Genomic DNA, 19,154 nt, shown 5'->3' with positions numbered 1-19,154 from the left:
TGGCTGGAACATAGTGTTCAATACTTCCTGTAAAATGCTCCAACCCGTGACCCATTTCTTCTGTGAACCTGACATGCCTGTTATGTCATAAGGTCACAACCTTAGCTTTCATGTTACTGTGTACTACAGTGCCTCATATGTTGTATGTTTTGACTGTTTAATTGTCCTTTTATCCACTGTACTTTTTTGTTGTATGGATACATGTGTATAGATGCCGTAATGTGCTATAGATGTTGCTTGTACCATGTTTGACCATGATTGTTTTTAGTATCTCAAATGTGGTCTCGATGTGATTTGCAAAATCTGAATTGTGCATTATTGTATTATTGTGGATAGACACAAATACATTTGTCTAACTAACTAAATCAATGCATTTCTGTCTGCACAGTACAATTGCTATATTTTGCCTGTCCTGTTTACTTGTCCTGTTTCATTGAATTATTTTTGGCATGAAAAGATCTCACTGAAAATGCACTTAGACTTTAACATTACGTTTTTGTTAACCTTACGAGTCTAAGCTCTACCTAAACTGTGGAGGAGGGCTAAGTAGTCCCAAGCCTTATGGCATATTTTAAAAACCCTTTGAAGTATCCCAAAATATGTAAAAATATATATATATATATATATTTGATGAAAATGTATTTTTGGCCTCTGCTATTAGCCCATACAAATGCATTGAAAGGTGTCTATCCTACATCTGAGAGATATAAGAACGCTTTATACATTGATTTTACCCCTTGTTCTTGGTCTCCATCACAGGAGGTTGGTGGCTCCTTAACTGGGGAAGATAGACTCGTGGAGAGGAAGCAGTGGAATGGTATCAAATATATCAAACACGTGTCTGATGCCATTCCAGTCGCTCCATTCCAGCCATTTAAATGAGCCGTCCTCCCTCAGCAGCCTCCACTGGTCTCAATATATAGTTCCATACATTTTTTCAAATGGTACCGGGGGAGCTTCAGACAAGTCTTGTGAGGCCTGTAGGCCTCCTATAGCAAAACAACTGAATTGTATGAGTTTGTGAGAGTCTCATCTTTAAACAGAGGGGTCAAACCAGTATGTAGCCCAAACTACAGACAGAAGTTGTCAGATCGGCTGTACTGACTTCAGACAAGTCCCAAGATGCTTGTGGGGGTCGTAGAGCAAAACGGAGAACACCATAGTGTTTGTGAGAATCTCATCATTTCATAATAGTTAATATAGGCCAAACCGTTCGGATGCTACAGACAATTTTGTGAGAAGACGAATTTGCGGGATGTCTCATGGTCTGACAAACACTGATGTAGCTCTGTCACCTTTCACTGTAGATGCTGAAGTATTGCATAGGCGGATGCGGTGGATTGAGATGCATTCAGTACAAAAAAACAGGATATTTTTGTTAAGGGGTTCTGTGAGGTCATGTATCAAAGGGGTCTGGGATCATTTACGTAGACTCGGTTGATTTTCTTAAAGATCTCAAGTGCCAGGGTAAACAGGTAGTAACCAGGGGACTGCTCAGGAAACCACTCTCGAGACCATTTCTTAAACTTTTCAGCTCGAGACTCAAATGAGTAATTGACCCTACTCCCATGACCCAATTTGTCCTCCAAGTACCCAAGTTAAGAAATGTGATTATAAATACAGTATATTTTCATAACTTGTGACCCACCTCTGACATGCCCAGGGCCCACTTTGGGTCCAGGCCTAAAGTTTAAGAAACCCTGCATTTGACCAAGAGGAAATTCTCTCCTATTCTGAGGGTGACATTGGGTTTAACAGATGCAGGCCTGTTCATCCTCCAGGTACAGTAGACTACAGGTAATACGTTCCTCCTCCATGTACAGTAGGCTACAGGTAATACGTTCCTCCTCCATGTATAGTAGACTACAGGTAATACGTTCCTCCTCCATGTATAGTAGACTACAGGTAATACGTTCCTCCTCCATGTACAGTAGACTACAGGTAATACGTTCCTCCTCCATGTATAGTAGACTACAGGTAATACGTTCCTCCTCCATGTACAGTAGGCTACAGGTAATACGTTCCTCCTCCATGTATAGTAGACTACAGGTAATACGTTCCTCCTCCATGTACAGTAGGCTACAGGTAATACGTTCCTCCTCCATGTACAGTAGGCTACAGGTAATACGTTCCTCCTCCATGTACAGTAGACTACAGGCAATACGTTCCTCCTCCATGTATAGTAGACTACAGGTAATACGTTCCTCCTCCATATACAGTAGACTACAGGTAATACGTCCCTCCTCCATGTACAGTAGGCTACAGGTAAAATATTCCTTAATCATGTATAGTAGACTACAGGCAATACGTCCCTCTCCATGTGCAGTAGACTAAAGGTAAAATATTCCTTAATTATGTATAGTAGACTACAGGTAATACGTTCCTCCTCCATATACAGTAGACTACAGGTAATACGTCCCTCCTCCATGTACAGTAGGCTACAGGTAAAATATTCCTTAATCATGTATAGTAGACTACAGGCAATACGTCCCTCTCCATGTGCAGTAGACTACAGGCAATACGTTCCTCCTCCATGTACAGTAGACTACAGGTAATATATTCCTCCTCCATGTACAGTAGACTACAGGCAATACGTTCCTCCTCCATGTACAGTAGACTACAGGTAATACGTTCCTCCTCCATGTACAGTAGACTACAGGTAAAATATTCCTTAATCATGTATAGTAGACTACAGGCAATACGTCCCTCTCCATGTGCAGTAGACTAAAGGTAAAATATTCCTTAATTATGTATAGTAGACTACAGGCAATACGTTCCTCCTCCATGTACAGTAGACTACAGGCAATACGTTCCTCCTCCATGTATAGTAGACTACAGGCAATACGTTCCTCCTCCATGTACAGTAGACTACAGGCAATACGTTCCTCCTCCATGTATAGTAGACTACAGGCAATACGTTCCTCCTCCATGTACAGTAGACTACAGGTAATATATTCCTCCTCCATGTACAGTAGGCTACAGGCAATACGTTCCTCCTCCATGTACAGTAGACTACAGGCAATACGTTCCTCCTCCATGTACAGTAGACTACAGGTAATATATTCCTCCTCCATGTACAGTAGACTACAGGCAATACGTTCCTCCTCCATGTACAGTAGACTACAGGTAATACGTTCCTCCTCCATGTACAGTAGACTACAGGCAATACGTTCCTCCTCCATGTACAGTAGACTACAGGTAAGATATTCCTCCTCCATGTACAGTAGACTACAGGCAATATATTCCTCCTCCATGTACAGTAGACTACAGGCAATACGTTCCTCCTTCATGTACAGTAGACTACAGGCAATATATTCCTCCTCCATGTGTAGTAGACTACAGGCAATACGTTCCTCCTCCATGTATAGTAGACTACAGGTAATACGTTCCTCCTCCATGTACAGTAGACTACAGGCAATACGTTCCTCCTCCTCATGTACAGTAGACTACTAGCAATATATTCCTCCTCCATGTATAGCAGACTACAGGCAATACGTTCCTCCTCCATGTATAGTAGACTACAGGTAATACGTTCCTCCTTCATGTACAGTAGACTACAGGCAATATATTCCTCCTCCATGTATAGTAGACTACAGGCAATACGTTCCTCCTCCATGTATAGTAGACTACAGGTAATACGTTCCTCCTCCATGTACAGTAGACTACAGGCAATACGTTCCTCCTCCATGTACAGTAGACTACAGGCAATACGTTCCTCCTCCATGTACAGTAGACTACAGGCAATACGTTCCTCCTCCATGTACAGTAGACTACAGGTAATATATTCCTCCTCCATGTACAGTAGACTACAGGTAATACGTTCCTCCTCCAGGTACAGTAGACTACAGGTAATACGTTCCTCCTCCATGTACAGTAGACTACAGGTAATACGTTCCTCCTCCATGTACAGTAGACTACAGGTAATATATTCCTCCTCCATGTACAGTAGACTACAGGCAATATATTCCTCCTCCATGTATAGTAGACTACAGGCAATACGTTCCTCCTTCATGTACAGTAGACTACAGGCAATATATTCCTCCTCCATGTACAGTAGACTACAGGTAATACGTTCCTCCTCCAGGTACAGTAGACTACAGGTAATACGTTCCTCCTCCATGTACAGTAGACTACAAGCAATACGTTCCTCCTCCATGTACAGTAGACTACAGGTAATACGTTCCTCCTCCAGGTACAGTAGACTACAGGTAATACGTTCCTCCTCCATGTACAGTAGACTACAGGCAATACGTTCCTCCTCCATGTACAGTAGACTACAGGCAATATATTCCTCCTCCATGTATAGTAGACTACAGGCAATACGTTCCTCCTTCATGTACAGTAGACTACAGGTAATATATTCCTCCTCCATGTACAGTAGACTACAGGTAATACGTTCCTCCTCCATGTACAGTAGGCTACAGGTAATACGTTCCTCCTCCATGTACAGTAGACTACAGGTAATATATTCCTCCTCCATGTATAGTAGGCTACAGGCAATACGTTCCTCCTCCATGTACAGTAGACTACAGGCAATATATTCCTCCTCCATGTATAGTAGACTACAGGCAATACGTTCCTCCTCCATGTATAGTAGACTACAGGCAATACGTTCCTCCTCCATGTATAGTAGACTACAGGTAATACGTTCCTCCTCCATGTACAGTAGACTACAGGTAATATATTCCTCCTCCATGTATAGTAGGCTACAGGCAATACGTTCCTCCTCCATGTACAGTAGACTACAGGCAATATATTCCTCCTCCATGTATAGTAGACTACAGGCAATACGTTCCTCCTCCATGTATAGTAGACTACAGGCAATACGTTCCTCCTCCATGTATAGTAGACTACAGGTAATACGTTCCTCCTCCATGTACAGTAGACTACAGGCAATACGTTCCTCCTCCTCATGTACAGTAGACTACTAGCAATATATTCCTTAATCATGTACAGTAGGCTACAGGCAATATATTTCTTAATCATGTACAGTAGGCTACAGGCAATACGTTCCTCCTCCATGTACAGTAGACTACAGGTAATATATTCCTCCTCCATGTATAGTAGGCTACAGGCAATACGTTCCTCCTCCATGTACAGTAGACTACAGGCAATATATTCCTCCTCCATGTATAGTAGACTACAGGCAATACGTTCCTCCTCCATGTATAGTAGACTACAGGCAATACGTTCCTCCTCCATGTATAGTAGACTACAGGTAATACGTTCCTCCTCCATGTACAGTAGACTACAGGCAATACGTTCCTCCTCCTCATGTACAGTAGACTACTAGCAATATATTCCTTAATCATGTACAGTAGGCTACAGGCAATATATTTCTTAATCATGTACAGTAGGCTACAGGCAATACGTTCCTCCTCCATGTACAGTAGGCTACAGGCAATACGTTCCTCCTCCATTTACAGTAGGCTCCAGGCAATATATTCCTTAATCATGTACAGTAGGCAACAGGCAATATATTCCTTAATCATGTACAGTAGGCTACAGGCAATATATTCCTTAATCATGTACATTAGGCAACAGGCAATATATTCCTTAATCATGTACAGTAGGCTACAGGCAATATATTTCTTAATCATGTACAGTAGGCTACAGGCAATACGTTCCTCCTCCATGTACAGTAGGCAACAGGCAATATATTCCTTAATCATGTACAGTAGGCAACAGGCAATATATTCCTTAATCATGTACAGTAGGCAACAGGCAATATATTCCTTAATCATGTACAGTAGGCTACAGGCAATACGTTCCTCCTCCATGTACAGTAGACTACAGGCAATACGTTCCTCCTCCATGTACAGTAGGCAACAGGCAATATATTCCTTAATCATGTACAGTAGGCTACAGGCAATATATTTCTTAATCATGTACAGTAGGCAACAGGCTATGTACATTAGCCTCTATGTAGTTGGCTTGCTACGTGGCCAGCATTTGCTTGGGTATTCTAAACCTAATCATCTATCTAATCAGCTAGCTTGAAATTTTCCCATCAAATCATCTTTATTCTGTGAATAGCTCATAAAATGCAAATGCAGAAATAGCTACCAGATTATTTTGCATCTAGCTTGGTAGTCTATTGGTCATTGCCATATTGTCATGTTCCTCAGTAAACATTTGTAACCTACATACAGTAGTTGATAAAATCAAATACAATTTTATTTGTCTCACACATGGTTAGCAGATGTTAATGCGAGTGTAGCGAAATGCTTGTGCTTCTAGTTCCGCCCATGCAGTGATATCTAACAAGTAATCTAACAATTTCACAACAATTACCTTATACACACAAGTGTGTATAAGGAATGAATAAGAATATGTACATAAAAATATATGGATGAGCGATGGCCGAACAGCATAGGCAAGATGCAGTAGATGGTATAGAGTACAGTATATACATATGAGATGAGTAATGTAGGGTATGTAAACATTATATAAAGTGGCATTGCTTAACAGGTGATACATTTATTACATCAATTTTTTATTATAAAGTGGCTAGAGATTTGAGTCAGTATGATGGCAGCAACCACTCATGGTTAGTGATGGCTGTTTAAGTCTGATGGCCTTGAGATAGAAGCTGTTTTTCAGTCTCTCGGTCCCAGTCTGCACCTGTACTGACCTCGCCTTCTGGATGATAGCGGGGTGATCAGGCAGTGGCTCGGGTGGTTGTTGTCCTTGATGATCTTTTTGGCCTTCCTGTGACTACGGGTGGAGTAGGTGTCCTGGAGGGCAGGTAGTTTGCCCCCGGTGATGCTACCCTCTGGAGAGCCTTATGGTTGTGTGCGGAGCAGTTACCATACCAGGCGGTGATACAGTCCAACAGGATGCTCTCGATTGTGCATCTGTAAAAGTTTGTGAGTGTTTGTGGTGACAAGCCAAATTTCTTCAGCCTCCTTAGGTAGAAGAGGCGCTGTTCGCCACGCTGTCTGTGTGGGTGGACCATTTCAGTTTGACCGTGATGTGTACGCCGAGGAACTTAAAACTTTCCACCTTCTCCACTACTGTCCCGTCGATGTGGATAGGGGACTGCTCCCTCTGCTCTTTCCTGAAGTCCAAGATCATCTCCTTTGTTTTGTTGACGTTGAGTGTGAGGTTATTTTCCTGATACCACACTCCGAGGGCCCTCACCTCCTCCCTGTAGTCCTTCTCGTCATTGTTGGTAATCAAGCCTCCCACTGTAGTGTCGTCTGCAAACTTGATGATTGAGTTGGAGGCGTGCATGGCCACGCAGTCATGGGTGAACAGAGAGTACAGGAGAGGGCTGAGAATGCACCCTTGTGGGGCCCAGTGTTGAGGATCAGCGGGGTGGAGATGTTGTTTCCTACCCTCACCACCTAGGGGCAGCCCGTCAGGAAGTCTAGGACCCAGTTGCACAGGGTGAGGTCGAGACCCAGGGTCTCAAGCTTAATGACGAGTTTGGAGGGTACTATGGTGTTAAATACTGAGCTGTAGTCGATGAACAGCATTCTTACATAGGTATTCCTCTTGTCCAGATGGGTTAGGGCAGTGTGCAGTGTGATTGCGATTGCGTCGTCTGTGGACCTATTGGAGCGGTAAGCAAATTGGAGTGGGTCTAGGGTGTCAGGTAGGGTGGAGGTGATATGGTCCTTGACTAGTTTCTCAAAGCACTTCATGATGACGGAAGAGAGCGCTACGGGGCGATAGTAATTTAGCTCAGTGTCCTTAGCTTTCTTGGGAAAAGGGACAATGGTGGCACTCTTGAAGCATATGGGAACAGCAAACTTGGATAGGGATTGATTGAATATGTCCGTAAACACACCAGCCAGCTGCTCTGCGCATGCTCTGGGGACGCGGCTAGGGATGCCGTCTGGGCCGGCAGCCTTGCGAGGGTTAACATGTTTAAATATGCACTACCAAAATATGCACTATATATAAAAATGTAGGTGGACAACCCTTCAAATTAGTGGATTCAGCTATTTCAGCCAAACCCGTTGCTGACAAGTGTGTAAATAACGCACACAGCCATGCTATCTCCATAGACAAACATTGGCAGTAAAATTGCTTTACTGAAGAGCTCAGTGACTTTCAACATGGCACTGTCATAGGATGCCACCTTTGTAACAAGTCAGTTAGTTAAGTTTCTGTCCTGCTAGAGCTGCCCCGGTAAACTGTAAGTGCTGTCATTTTAAAGTGGAAACGTCAAAGAACAACGGCCTAGCCTGCGAAATGGTAGGCTACACAAGGTCACAGAACGGGGCGCCGAGTGCTGAAGTTCATAGCGTAAAAATCGTCTGTCCTCGGTTGCAACACTGACTACCAAGTTCCAAACTGCATCTGGAAGCAATGTCAGCACTGTTAGTCGGGAGCTTCATGAAATGGGTTTCTATGGCCGAGCAGTCACACACAAGCCTAAGATAACCATGCGCAAAGCCAAGCGTCGGCTGGAGTGGTGTAAATCTCACCACAATTAGACTCTAGCACAGTGGAAACATGTTCTATGAAGTGATGAATCACGCTTCACCATCTTGCAGTCCGACAGACAAATCTGGGTTTGGGAGATAGCAGGAGAATGCTACCTGCCCCAATGCGTAGTGCCAACTGTAAAGTTTGGTGGAAGAGGAATAATGGTCTGGGGCTGTTTTTCATGGTTTGGGCTGAGCCCCTTAGTTCTAGTGATGGGAAGTCTTAACATTACTGCATACAATGACATTCTAGATGATTCTGTGCTTCCAAACTGGCAACAGTTTGGGGAAGTCTCTTTCCTGTTTCAGCATGACAATTTCTTTATTTTTTATTTCACCTTTATTTAACCAGGTAAGCTAGTTGATAACAAGTTCTCATTTACAACTGCGACCTGGCCAAGATAAAGCAAAGCAGTGCGACAGAAATAACACAGTTCCTACCGCTTCCACTGGATGTCGCCAGTCTTTGGAATATGGTTGAGGTTATTCCTTTGTGCTATGAAGAAGTAGGCCAACTTGGAACTGGGGACACTTTTGTGAGTTGCGCAAGACGTGAAAAGCAGTGCTGGTTTCTTTTCTTTCCTGTATTGAATACAGATTGCCCCGTCTACAATTTGATCGATTATTAACGTTTAAAAATACCTAACGTTGTATTACAAAAGTAGTTTGAAATATTTTGGCAAAGTTCATAGGCAACTTTTGAAATATTTTGTAGTGACGTTGCGTTTTTGTAAGCTGTTTTTCTCTGGATCAAACGCGCTTTATAAATTGACATTTTTTATACGGAATTAATCGAACAAAAGGACCAATTGTGATGTTTATGGGACATATTGGAGTGCCAACAAAAGAAGCTCGTCCAAGGTAATGCATATTTTATATTTTATTTCAGCGTTTTGTGTAGCGCCTGCTACGCTAGCTCCTTTGTTTACTGCTGGTGCAGATGATGCAGGCTAACAGATAATAGCTTCTTATGCTTTCGCCGAAAAGCATTTTAAAAAGCTGACATGTTGGCTGGATTCACAACGAGTGTAGCTTTAATTGAGTATCTTACATGTGTGATTTAATGAAAGTTTGAATTTTATAGCATTTTATTTTAAATCTGGCATTTCCCCCGGCAATTGGCCAGTTGAGACGCTAGCGTCTCCCCTATCCATGAGAGGTTTTAAATACATTTGTCTGATTCTAACTATATCAATTAAGCTTATTCCTCTCATATTTTGTACACAAATTTGTTTCCATCCCTGTTAGTGAGCTTAATCTCCTTCGCCAAGATAATCCATCCAAGTGACAGGTGTGGCATATCAAGATGCTTATGAAACAGCATAATCATTAAACAGGTGCACCTCATGCTGGGGACCAGAAAAGGCCATTCTAAAATGTGCAGTTTTGTCACACAATGCCACACGTCTCAAGTTTGAGAGAGCGTACAATTGGCATGCTGACCGAAGGAATGTCCACGAGAGCTTTTGCCAGAGAATTGAATGTTCATTTCTCTACCATAAGCTGCCTCCAATGCTGTTTTAGAGAATTTGGCAGTACGTCCAACCGGCCTCACAACAGCAGACCACATGTAACCACACAAGCCCAGGACCTCCACATCCGTTTTTTTTACCTGCGGGTTCGTCAGAGACCAATCACCCAGACAGCTAATGAATCTGTGGGTTTGCACAACTGAATAATTTCTTCTTAAACTGTCAGAAGCCGTCTTAGGGAAGCTCATTTATCATTTACTCATTTATTAGTATAATTTAAAAATCTGAGACGACAGGTGGATTAAAAACCTCTTACAGCTCCCCCCTACTTCCGCCTATTTCCGCCTGAAGACATACCCAAATCTAACAGCCTGTAGCTCAGGCACAGAACCAAGGATATGCATATTCTTGGTACCATTTGAAAGAAAACATTCTGAAGTTTGTGTACATGTGAATTGAATGTAGGAGAATATAACACAATAGATCTGGTATAGATAAAACAATGGAAATGGAAAGTATTTTTGTATCATCATCTTTAAAATGAACAAGATAAAACAAACATTCAGATAGGATGATGGGGACATTTTCAGTGAAAAATGTAAGAGGGCAACAGTACTTGTGCAAAGTTTCAGAATGATAACTTCCAAAATGAGTGTGCTACATGACATTTATCATGAAGTCACCCAAGTAGCCAAATGTACCCAAGTGGCAAAATTGGTGAAGGTATACATTTTGAAACAAATAACTATATACAAAATAACAAAATAGTATTCTAACACCCCCCCCCCCCCAAAAAAAAAAAACAAATATGGGGAAAAAATGATTATTGATTAAAAAATGTATGAAAAAATGTATATATATACATTTACAAAATAACATGGGCAACTATTTACACACTTTCAATATTTGGAAGACCCTCAGTCCTCTATCAAATCAAATCTATTTATATAGCCCCAGCCTAAAACCCCAAGCAGCAAGCAATGCAGGTGTAGAAGCACGGTGGCTAGGAAAAACTCCCTAGAAAGGCAAGGAAGAAACCTAGAGAAGAACCAGGCTATGAGGGGTGGCCAGTCCTCTTCTGGCTGTGCCAGGTGGAGATCACAGTGGTTGTAGAGGGTGCAACAGGACAGCACCATAAGAGTAAAAATGAACAGTTTAGGGTTCCATAGCCGCAGGCAGAACAGTTGAAACTGGAACAGCGGCAAGGCCAGGTGGACTGGGGACAGCAAGGAGTCATCATGCCAGGTAGTCCTGACGCATGGTCCTAGGGCTCAGGTCCTCCGAGAGAGAGAAAGAGAGAATTAGAGAGAGCATACTTAAATTCACACAGGACACCGGATGAGACTCTCATTCGGAGTCAGTGTCACTGTGAAAGAAAATGTTCAGTTAGATTAGTTTCACATTTGAGCCCTGTATCAACAGGTATATTAAACAGATATATATAGAGAGTTGAAGGTTGAAGGTTGAGTATATTAGGTTGAATATATTATTATATTATTATTACCTGCTAGATCTACTGTCTCTATTATATTATGACAGACCAGCTAGATCTACTGTCTTTATTATATTACAACAGACCAGCTGTATCTACTGTCTCCATTTCACTTTGGCCATTGATGTGGTCCTGCCCTCTCCTCAACAGCCTCAAATAGGCTATTTCATGTGGGTTGGGGTGGGGTTGCAGACACACGCATCTCACATTGCATGATATTACATGTTTAAATATATTGCTTCTAAAATTAGAAAAAAATCACAAATAATATTTTATATTATTAATTTCAAACAAGGGCATTAGCATGATAAGAACTTACCAGTCCAAAACGATGTCCTCTCCTGTTCAAAAAATATTCCTCCACAATCGCTAAATGAAGCATCCTACAACAATCTCTGTCTCACCTTTCCAATCATTTTATTCTAAAATTGTGTCTACATCTGTATATCTAGACATAGATTCAGCTTTCCTTGACGTAGTCGCCATAATGATTGATCTATAAACAGCTGAATCTGCGCGTTTACCAAACAATGCAGTGCGTAATATGTGCTTCTCCTTCCGGTATGAAACTTCAATAGTGAATGACTCACATTACGCTGGAGCTTACTACATGGGTTGGTCTTGCAACACATAAACATGGCGTATTGCCGTTTAGCTCAGCTCATTGGCTATCTACCCAGCTAGATTTCAAGACAATCAGTGGTCATTGGGTTAAAAGACAGTCAATCAACGAAACAGCGGGCAAATCATTGGTGCACAATGATGTCATGACTTGTTGTCTTCAAATCGGTTTCTTTCAGTCAATACGTCCCGCGAAATGGCCCATCAGGTTTGATTGTGTTACAAACTAAAAATAAAATAAATAAAAAAATAAAAATGTTTGGTTTCACTGCAATCAACTGGATTGTGTTACAAACAAACCAGTTGATTGCAGTAAAACCAATCATGACTGGAAAAGTCACGTTCTGTGTGGGTTATTTGCCTGGAATGTGTCGTCGAAAATGAGTTGTCTCACAGTTAAACAGTATGTCTAAACAATGGGCTGAGATACAAGAGATACGATACAAGAGGAGGACTTAGAATCACTAAGGAAGTCTAAAATAACAATACACAGATTAAAGGTCAAACTTTTTAGGAGTGATTTAAAGACCTCAATGGTATTTGGCCCTCTACCTGACAGGACAAGCCGTCCCATAACCGTGTTGCTCTGATCAGCTAGATGCAGGCAAAAGTGTGCAATGTGTCCCTGTCTGTCCATGTGTCACTGTCTGTCACCTCAAATCTTTCTCTCGACCTGTGTGCACCTATATTGTAAACTTTCATTCATAGGCTAGGTTGTGGCAACCTCATGATGGGTATAGGGACAATTTTGCCACTGTCTTACTTGATATAAAATATCACTGTATCAGTAAGGCTAAAATGTCATGACTGTTTAAACACATTGTACAGTATATTAAGAACAGTGTATTTACTAAACTACATCCATTCCTCTGCACATAAACAATGTTCAGTCTCAATCTGAGTACCTGACATTAGAGTACACACTCTCCTGTTGTGTCTCTCTCTTCTTTGTTCCTCTTTTAGTTTTCCTCTCAGAGAAATGCAATGCAGCATAATTCAGAGTCTCTGGGTCTTGTTCCTGTGAATAATCATCATGTTGTTGGTTTTTGATACAAATGTAGTCATAATAATATCCAGATAATTAGATTATCTAGTATCATATTGGATATCACCTACCAACAGGCCAGTACTATAACAATTGTATTTATTTACCTGATCACATTCGGTGGTTGAGTTGTCATGTCCAATATGCTGAGCAACACTCACTGCTAACATGAATAAAAACAAGCATGAACATGACAAAAGTCAAGATAGGTAATAGACAGAGATATTTTACTTGATAACAAGTATTGTGTAAAATGTATTAGGTGTTCATCGACAGTTTGTAATACCAGAGAGCTCACCTTTATAATGTTCACAAATTGTCATTTTATTTCTGCTGAAAACGAGTATAATCATCACAATCACGCAGAAAACTGATGTCACTCCCAGTCCAATGATTACATGTTCCAGGGATCTTTCTGAAAGGAAGAAAAAATTTAATAATAAGAGTCGACATATTCCTTATGTTAAAATAAAATGGTAGTACAGATATACAGCCCTTATATTAAAATAACATGGTAGGACAGATATACAGCCCTCATATTAAAATAAAATGGTAGTACAGATATACAGCCCTAATATTAAAATAAAATGGTAGTACAGATATACAGCCCTTATATTAGAATAATATAGTAAGGGAGATATACCACCCTTAAATTAAAATAAAATAGTATGCAACATATATACCACACTTATATGTGTATATCAAAATAAAATAATAAGAGAGATATATACCACCATTATATTAAAATAAAATAGTCAAATAGATAAATACCACCCTTATATTAAAATAAAATTGTAAAATAGATATATACCACCCGTATATTAAAATAAAATACGAAGAAATATGTACTATCCTTATATTAAAATAAAATAGTAAGAGAGATATATACCACCCTTATATTAAAATAAAACAGTAAGAGGGATATATACCACCATGTATATTACAATAAAATAGTAAGAAATATATACATATATATATATATATATATATATATATATATATATATGTATATATTTGTTTCTGGCTGCTGGAGAGAGAGGTCATTAGCAGATGAGCTCCCGCATTTTTCAGCATGTTTTTACATTTTTTTTTTAATTTAGAGTTAGATAAACATTGTCCTGCTAGGTTATCTAAACTGGGACATGCTTAAACCACCTGACCAAGTCCTAAAGATGTGGGACTCCCTAAACCTTTCTCAGATTATCACCAATCCCACAAGGTATGACTTCAAACACCCAGAAAAGGCTTCTCTTATTGGTGTTATCCTCACAAATAATCCTGATAGGTGTCAGTCTGGTGTTTTCGTAATCACTGTTTTACAGCCTGTGTTCGTAATGGCTGCTCAGTAAAACGACCTGTCCTGATTTGTCATAGACGCTTGCTAAAAACATTTAATGAGCAAGCCTTCCTTCATGAACTGGCCTCTGTAAAATGGTATAGAATCAGCTTGATCCTCTCCATCAAAGACGCTTGGACCTTCTTTTTTGATATTTTCAGTGGTATTAACAAACACACAGACCATAAAGAAAATAAATTAGAATTAAAAACAGTTTCAGCCCCTGGTTCGACCGTGATCTGGCACACTTACTCCACCTCAAGAATTACATTTGGCGAAAGGCTCGACACATGCATACTCAGGCTGACATTTAGGCAAATGAGAAATAAGTGCACTCAGGCTAGGAAGGCCAAAGTTAGTTACTTTAAGGAGCAGTTCTCTCTCTGTGGGTCTAACCCCAAGAAGTTCTGGAAAAAGGTTAAAGACCTGGAGAATAAACCCTCCTCCTCACAGCTGCCCATGTCCCTTAATATGGATAGGGTCAACTGGCCAATTGCCAGGGGAAATGCAGAGCGCCAGATTTTTCAAACTTTCATTAAATCACACATGTAAGATACTCAATTAAAGCTACACTCGTTGTGAATCCAGCCAACATGTCCGATTTTAAAAATGCTTTTCCGCGAAAGCATAAGAAGCTATTATCTGATAGCATGCACCCATCTGCACCAGCAGTAAACAAAGGAGCTAGCGTAGCAGGCGCTACACAAAACGCTGAAATAAAATATAAAATATGCATTACCTTTGACGAGCTTCTTTTGTTGGCACTCCAATATGTCCCATAAACATCACAATTGGTTCTTTTGTTTGATTAATTCCGTCCATATATATTGAAAATGTCCATTTATAAAGCGTGTTTGATCCAGAAAAAAACAGCTTACCAAAACACAACGTCACTACAAAATATTTCAAAAGTTGCCTATAAACTTTGCCAAAATATTTCAAACTACTTTTGTAATACAACGTTAGGTATTTTTAAACATTAATAATCGATAAAATTGTAGACGGGGCAATCTGTATTCAATACAGGAACGAAACCAAACGTCTTGCGCAACTCACAAATGTGTCCCCAGTTCCGAGTTGGTCTACTTATTCAATGCACAAAGGAATAACCTCAACCATATTCCGAAGACTGGCGACATCGTGTGGAAGCGGTAGAAACTGAAACTGGGTTCCTATTAAATATCCAATGGCAAAGACAATGTTGTCAACGGAGAATGGAAGAAAAAAAATCTGAACAGTTAGTCCTCAGGGTTTTGCCTGCTACATAAGTTCTGTTATACTCACAGACATGATTCAAACAGATTTAGAAACTTCAGAGTGTTTACTATCCAAATCTACTAATAATATGCATATCTTATATTCTTGGCATGAGTAGCAGGAAGTTGAAATTGGGCACGCTATTTATCCAAAAGTGAAAATTCTGCCCTCTATCCCCAAGAGGTTTTAAAGTTGATTATGTGGTTGTTACTAACAAGAAGCACATGGCTGAGCTCTTTAATCACCATGTCATTAATGTCTTTGGGACTGAAGGGCAGTATTGAGTAGCTTGGAAAAAAAGGTGCCCAGGGTAAACTGCCTGCTACTCAGTCCTAAAAGCCCAGAAGCTAAGATATGCATATAATTAGTAGAGGTGGATAGAAAACGCTCTGACGTTTCTAAAACTGTTTGAATGATGTCTGTGAGTATAACAGAACTCATATGGCAGGCAAAAACCTGAGAAAAAATCCAACCAGGAAGTGGGAAATCTGAGGTTTGTAGTTTTTCAAGTCAATGCCGATTGAATATACAGTGTCTATGGGGTCATATTGCACTTCCTAAGGCTTCCACTAGGCTTCCACTGGAATCTTTTTTGATGCTTCTAATGTGAAGGAGGGGGGAACGAGAGCTGAATGAGTCATGGGTCTGGTCGAGTGGCATGAACTGATCACGTGCGCTCACGTGAGAGTTAGCTGCGTTCCATCGCATTTCTACATACAAAGGAATTCTCCGGTTGAAACATTATTGAAGATTTATGTTAAAAACATCCTAAAGATTGATTCTATACTTCGTTTGACATGTTTCCACCAGTGTATATGAAGGGGAGGAGACAGGTTACAGAAGGATTTTTAAGCCTTGAGACAATTGAGACATGATTGTGTATGTGTGACATTCAGAGGGTTAATGAACAAGACAAAATATTTAAGTGCCTTTGAACGGGTTATGGTAGTAGGTGCCAGGCGTACTGGTTTTAGTGTGTCAAGAACTGCTCAAAAGTTTTCTTGATGTGTATCAAGAATGGTCCACCACCCAAAGGACATCCAGACAACTCGACACAACTGAGGGAAGCATTGGAATCAACATGGGCCAGCATCCCTATGGAATGCTTTCGACAACTTGTATAGTTCATGCCCCAATGAATTGAGGCTGTTCTGGGGCAAAAGGGGGTGCAACTCAATATTAGGGAAATGGTCTTAATGTTTTGTACACTCTGTATACGCACCACATAAATATTACTAAACCTTCTATAATTTATACACTATAAGACATAATATTCATTACTTACCAATATTTAGGTTTGTTCCGTTGCCAAACAGGATCTCCCCACATGTGGCCACAGCACAGTAGTAAGTGCCAGCATCAGAGAGACTGAGGTTGTTCTTGGAGAGGCTGTAGACACAGGTATGTGTAGGAGAGGGAGTCTCAGGGCTCTTCTCACAGTCATCACTCCTGTTCCCAGGGGTGTAAATAACTCCTGGATGGGATTCTCCTGATCCGGCTCTGAACCAGTACACACTGTGTTCTCCTGTACAGGTCTCAGAGAGTACTGTACACTGTAGAATCACAGAGTCTCCTGGATGGACTGGATCAGAAACTAGTTGCTGCACCAATGTAGGGTGACTGTGTCCTATAATGTTTAATTGCATTTAGAAAATGATTCATATGCTTGTAAAGTGGAGATGTCATAGAATTTTAAATAGTAAACATTCTTTTAGGCACACGGCAGTTTTGGAAACAGTGCTTTGCTTGCTAGAAAATAGTGGTGCGATTGCTAATTAACTGTAAACCTTTTATTTATTTGTCAGTAATTATTCAAATTTATTCACCCCACAGTCAGCCAAGATGCTTAGCTAGCCAGCTTAAGAGTTGTTTACAGTAAAAGTTAGTTAGCTACCGTTTCTACACTCTTTTGCTAGCTATACCGTAACGTTGTCATTTCAAAAATCTGTCAAAAATGACAAGTGTCTTTACATTTGACCATTATGACACGCATCCATGAATATCCACTTTCTATGCATACTGCAGCAAGATTGTTTATACTTTCTCGGAACATCAACAGTATAAAGCAGTGTACATCTACTGTATGTATAACAATACACAAAAACCTTTGATGAATATTGAAATACGTAATTTAAATCAAATTACCCTTCACAGCCAAAAATGTTGCATGTCCATAGTCCATCCCATACATTGTCCCAATTCCACAAAAGTATGTTGCCTCATCTAATGTGCTGATATTTCTGATAATGAGATTATACCCATATTGAGATTCCTCCACATGGAAACGTGGGTTCTTAAACTCTCCTTTAAGTACAGGTTCTGATGCATAGGACACAGATGCGACAAGATGGGGCAGTTGGCCAACAGTTTGTCTGTACCAGTACAGGAATTGTTCAGATTCTGCTTTAGGACATGGCAAAGATACAGTGTCTCCAAATAGATGAGCAGTCACTGGTATTGGTTGAGGAGCATCTTCAGTCTGAATCAGGTCTGCCAAAATGTGAATGTAATCAGATGTCAATTTGAAATGAAAATGGACATTGTTCAACCTTTGAGTAACAGGGTTTTTTCTTAATTAAGTCATCAAACTACTGCAATTTAAAATGTCTGAAGATATATCAGTCACATTGCTGTCCAAACTGAATATATTTCATTACCTTTAGATATGACTTTCCAATATGATATTGTTATTCTTTTAGATTTTAAATTCTACTGTTCAGTAAAGTACTATGTGAGATTAGGACATGCACTTACACACTTGAGAGAGAAGTCCCCAAAGAAGGCAGATTCTGATCATCTTGATATGGACTGACTGTAGCTTTAACAACTGTTTTTCTTTGTTACTATGAATGACTGACTAACAAAATGAAAAGAATTGTGGGCTGTTTAAGATCTCAGAAATACTTGATTGGTTAGGGGAAAGACATGCATCACTTCCTGTGCAACATTGTCACCCATTTTCAGCCATGTACTGTATGCAATGTAAAGATTTATGTTGTGCATAATTTTTTGGGCCTATATAGAGCTGTATAGTCCAGGACTAATCTGTGTCTGGAAAACAAATTCACGCTAAATTTAGCCACCGATAGCTAACCATCAATGATAAGTCAATTGTGCAGTGTTTTTTATCACTTTTAAGTAACATCAAACCAAATATAGAGTTTTTTTGGCAATGAGAATTGCATGATTGCCCCTAGCATTCCCATAGATGATTTTTAGATAGATGTGGCTAAAGTTAGCTGAAGTCTGTAGTTCCTGTTTAGAGAAAACCGACCAATGGATTACATTTTGTCTTGGCTACTTTCACGGTGAGGAACCATCTTACATGAAGTTGTTAAATGCTGAGCTTCCCCTTTAATGCTGAGTGTGAAGCATACTGTGTAAGGTTGACCCAAAAAAAGAAAATGTTTTAATATGCATTTTAATATTTTGCAACATTATAGGGTCAAACAAAATGGAGATTGTTTACAGTTTACTGACAAATGCGTGAGAC

The 19,154-nt window shown here is 40.2% G+C and overlaps 1 protein-coding gene across 3 annotated transcripts in view; it reads right to left on the bottom strand.

The window, feature by feature from the left end:
* Positions 1-18,495, bottom strand: part of sirpb2 (signal regulatory protein beta 2) — a 29,010-nt gene extending 10,515 nt beyond the window's left edge. The window contains exons 1-6 of one of the 3 annotated variants that reach the window (XM_036942640.1): positions 18,416-18,495; positions 17,807-18,151; positions 16,947-17,288; positions 13,367-13,483; positions 13,176-13,231; positions 12,338-13,041 (exon numbers count right to left, since the gene is read on the bottom strand). In XM_036942640.1, the coding sequence (XP_036798535.1) occupies positions 12,916-13,041; positions 13,176-13,231; positions 13,367-13,483; positions 16,947-17,288; positions 17,807-18,151; positions 18,416-18,458 (1,029 nt within the window). In that variant the 5' untranslated portion in view covers positions 18,459-18,495 and the 3' untranslated portion in view covers positions 12,338-12,915. 3 annotated transcript variants of the gene reach the window in all.
* Positions 18,496-19,154: the final 659 nt, after the last annotated feature.

This window comes from Oncorhynchus mykiss, chromosome 14 (assembly GCF_013265735.2).
Source record: "Oncorhynchus mykiss isolate Arlee chromosome 14, USDA_OmykA_1.1, whole genome shotgun sequence".
Classification (NCBI taxonomy): domain Eukaryota; kingdom Metazoa; phylum Chordata; class Actinopteri; order Salmoniformes; family Salmonidae; genus Oncorhynchus; species Oncorhynchus mykiss.
Note: the sequence above shows the minus strand (reverse complement) of the source record. Positions and strands in the feature narration are given on the sequence as shown.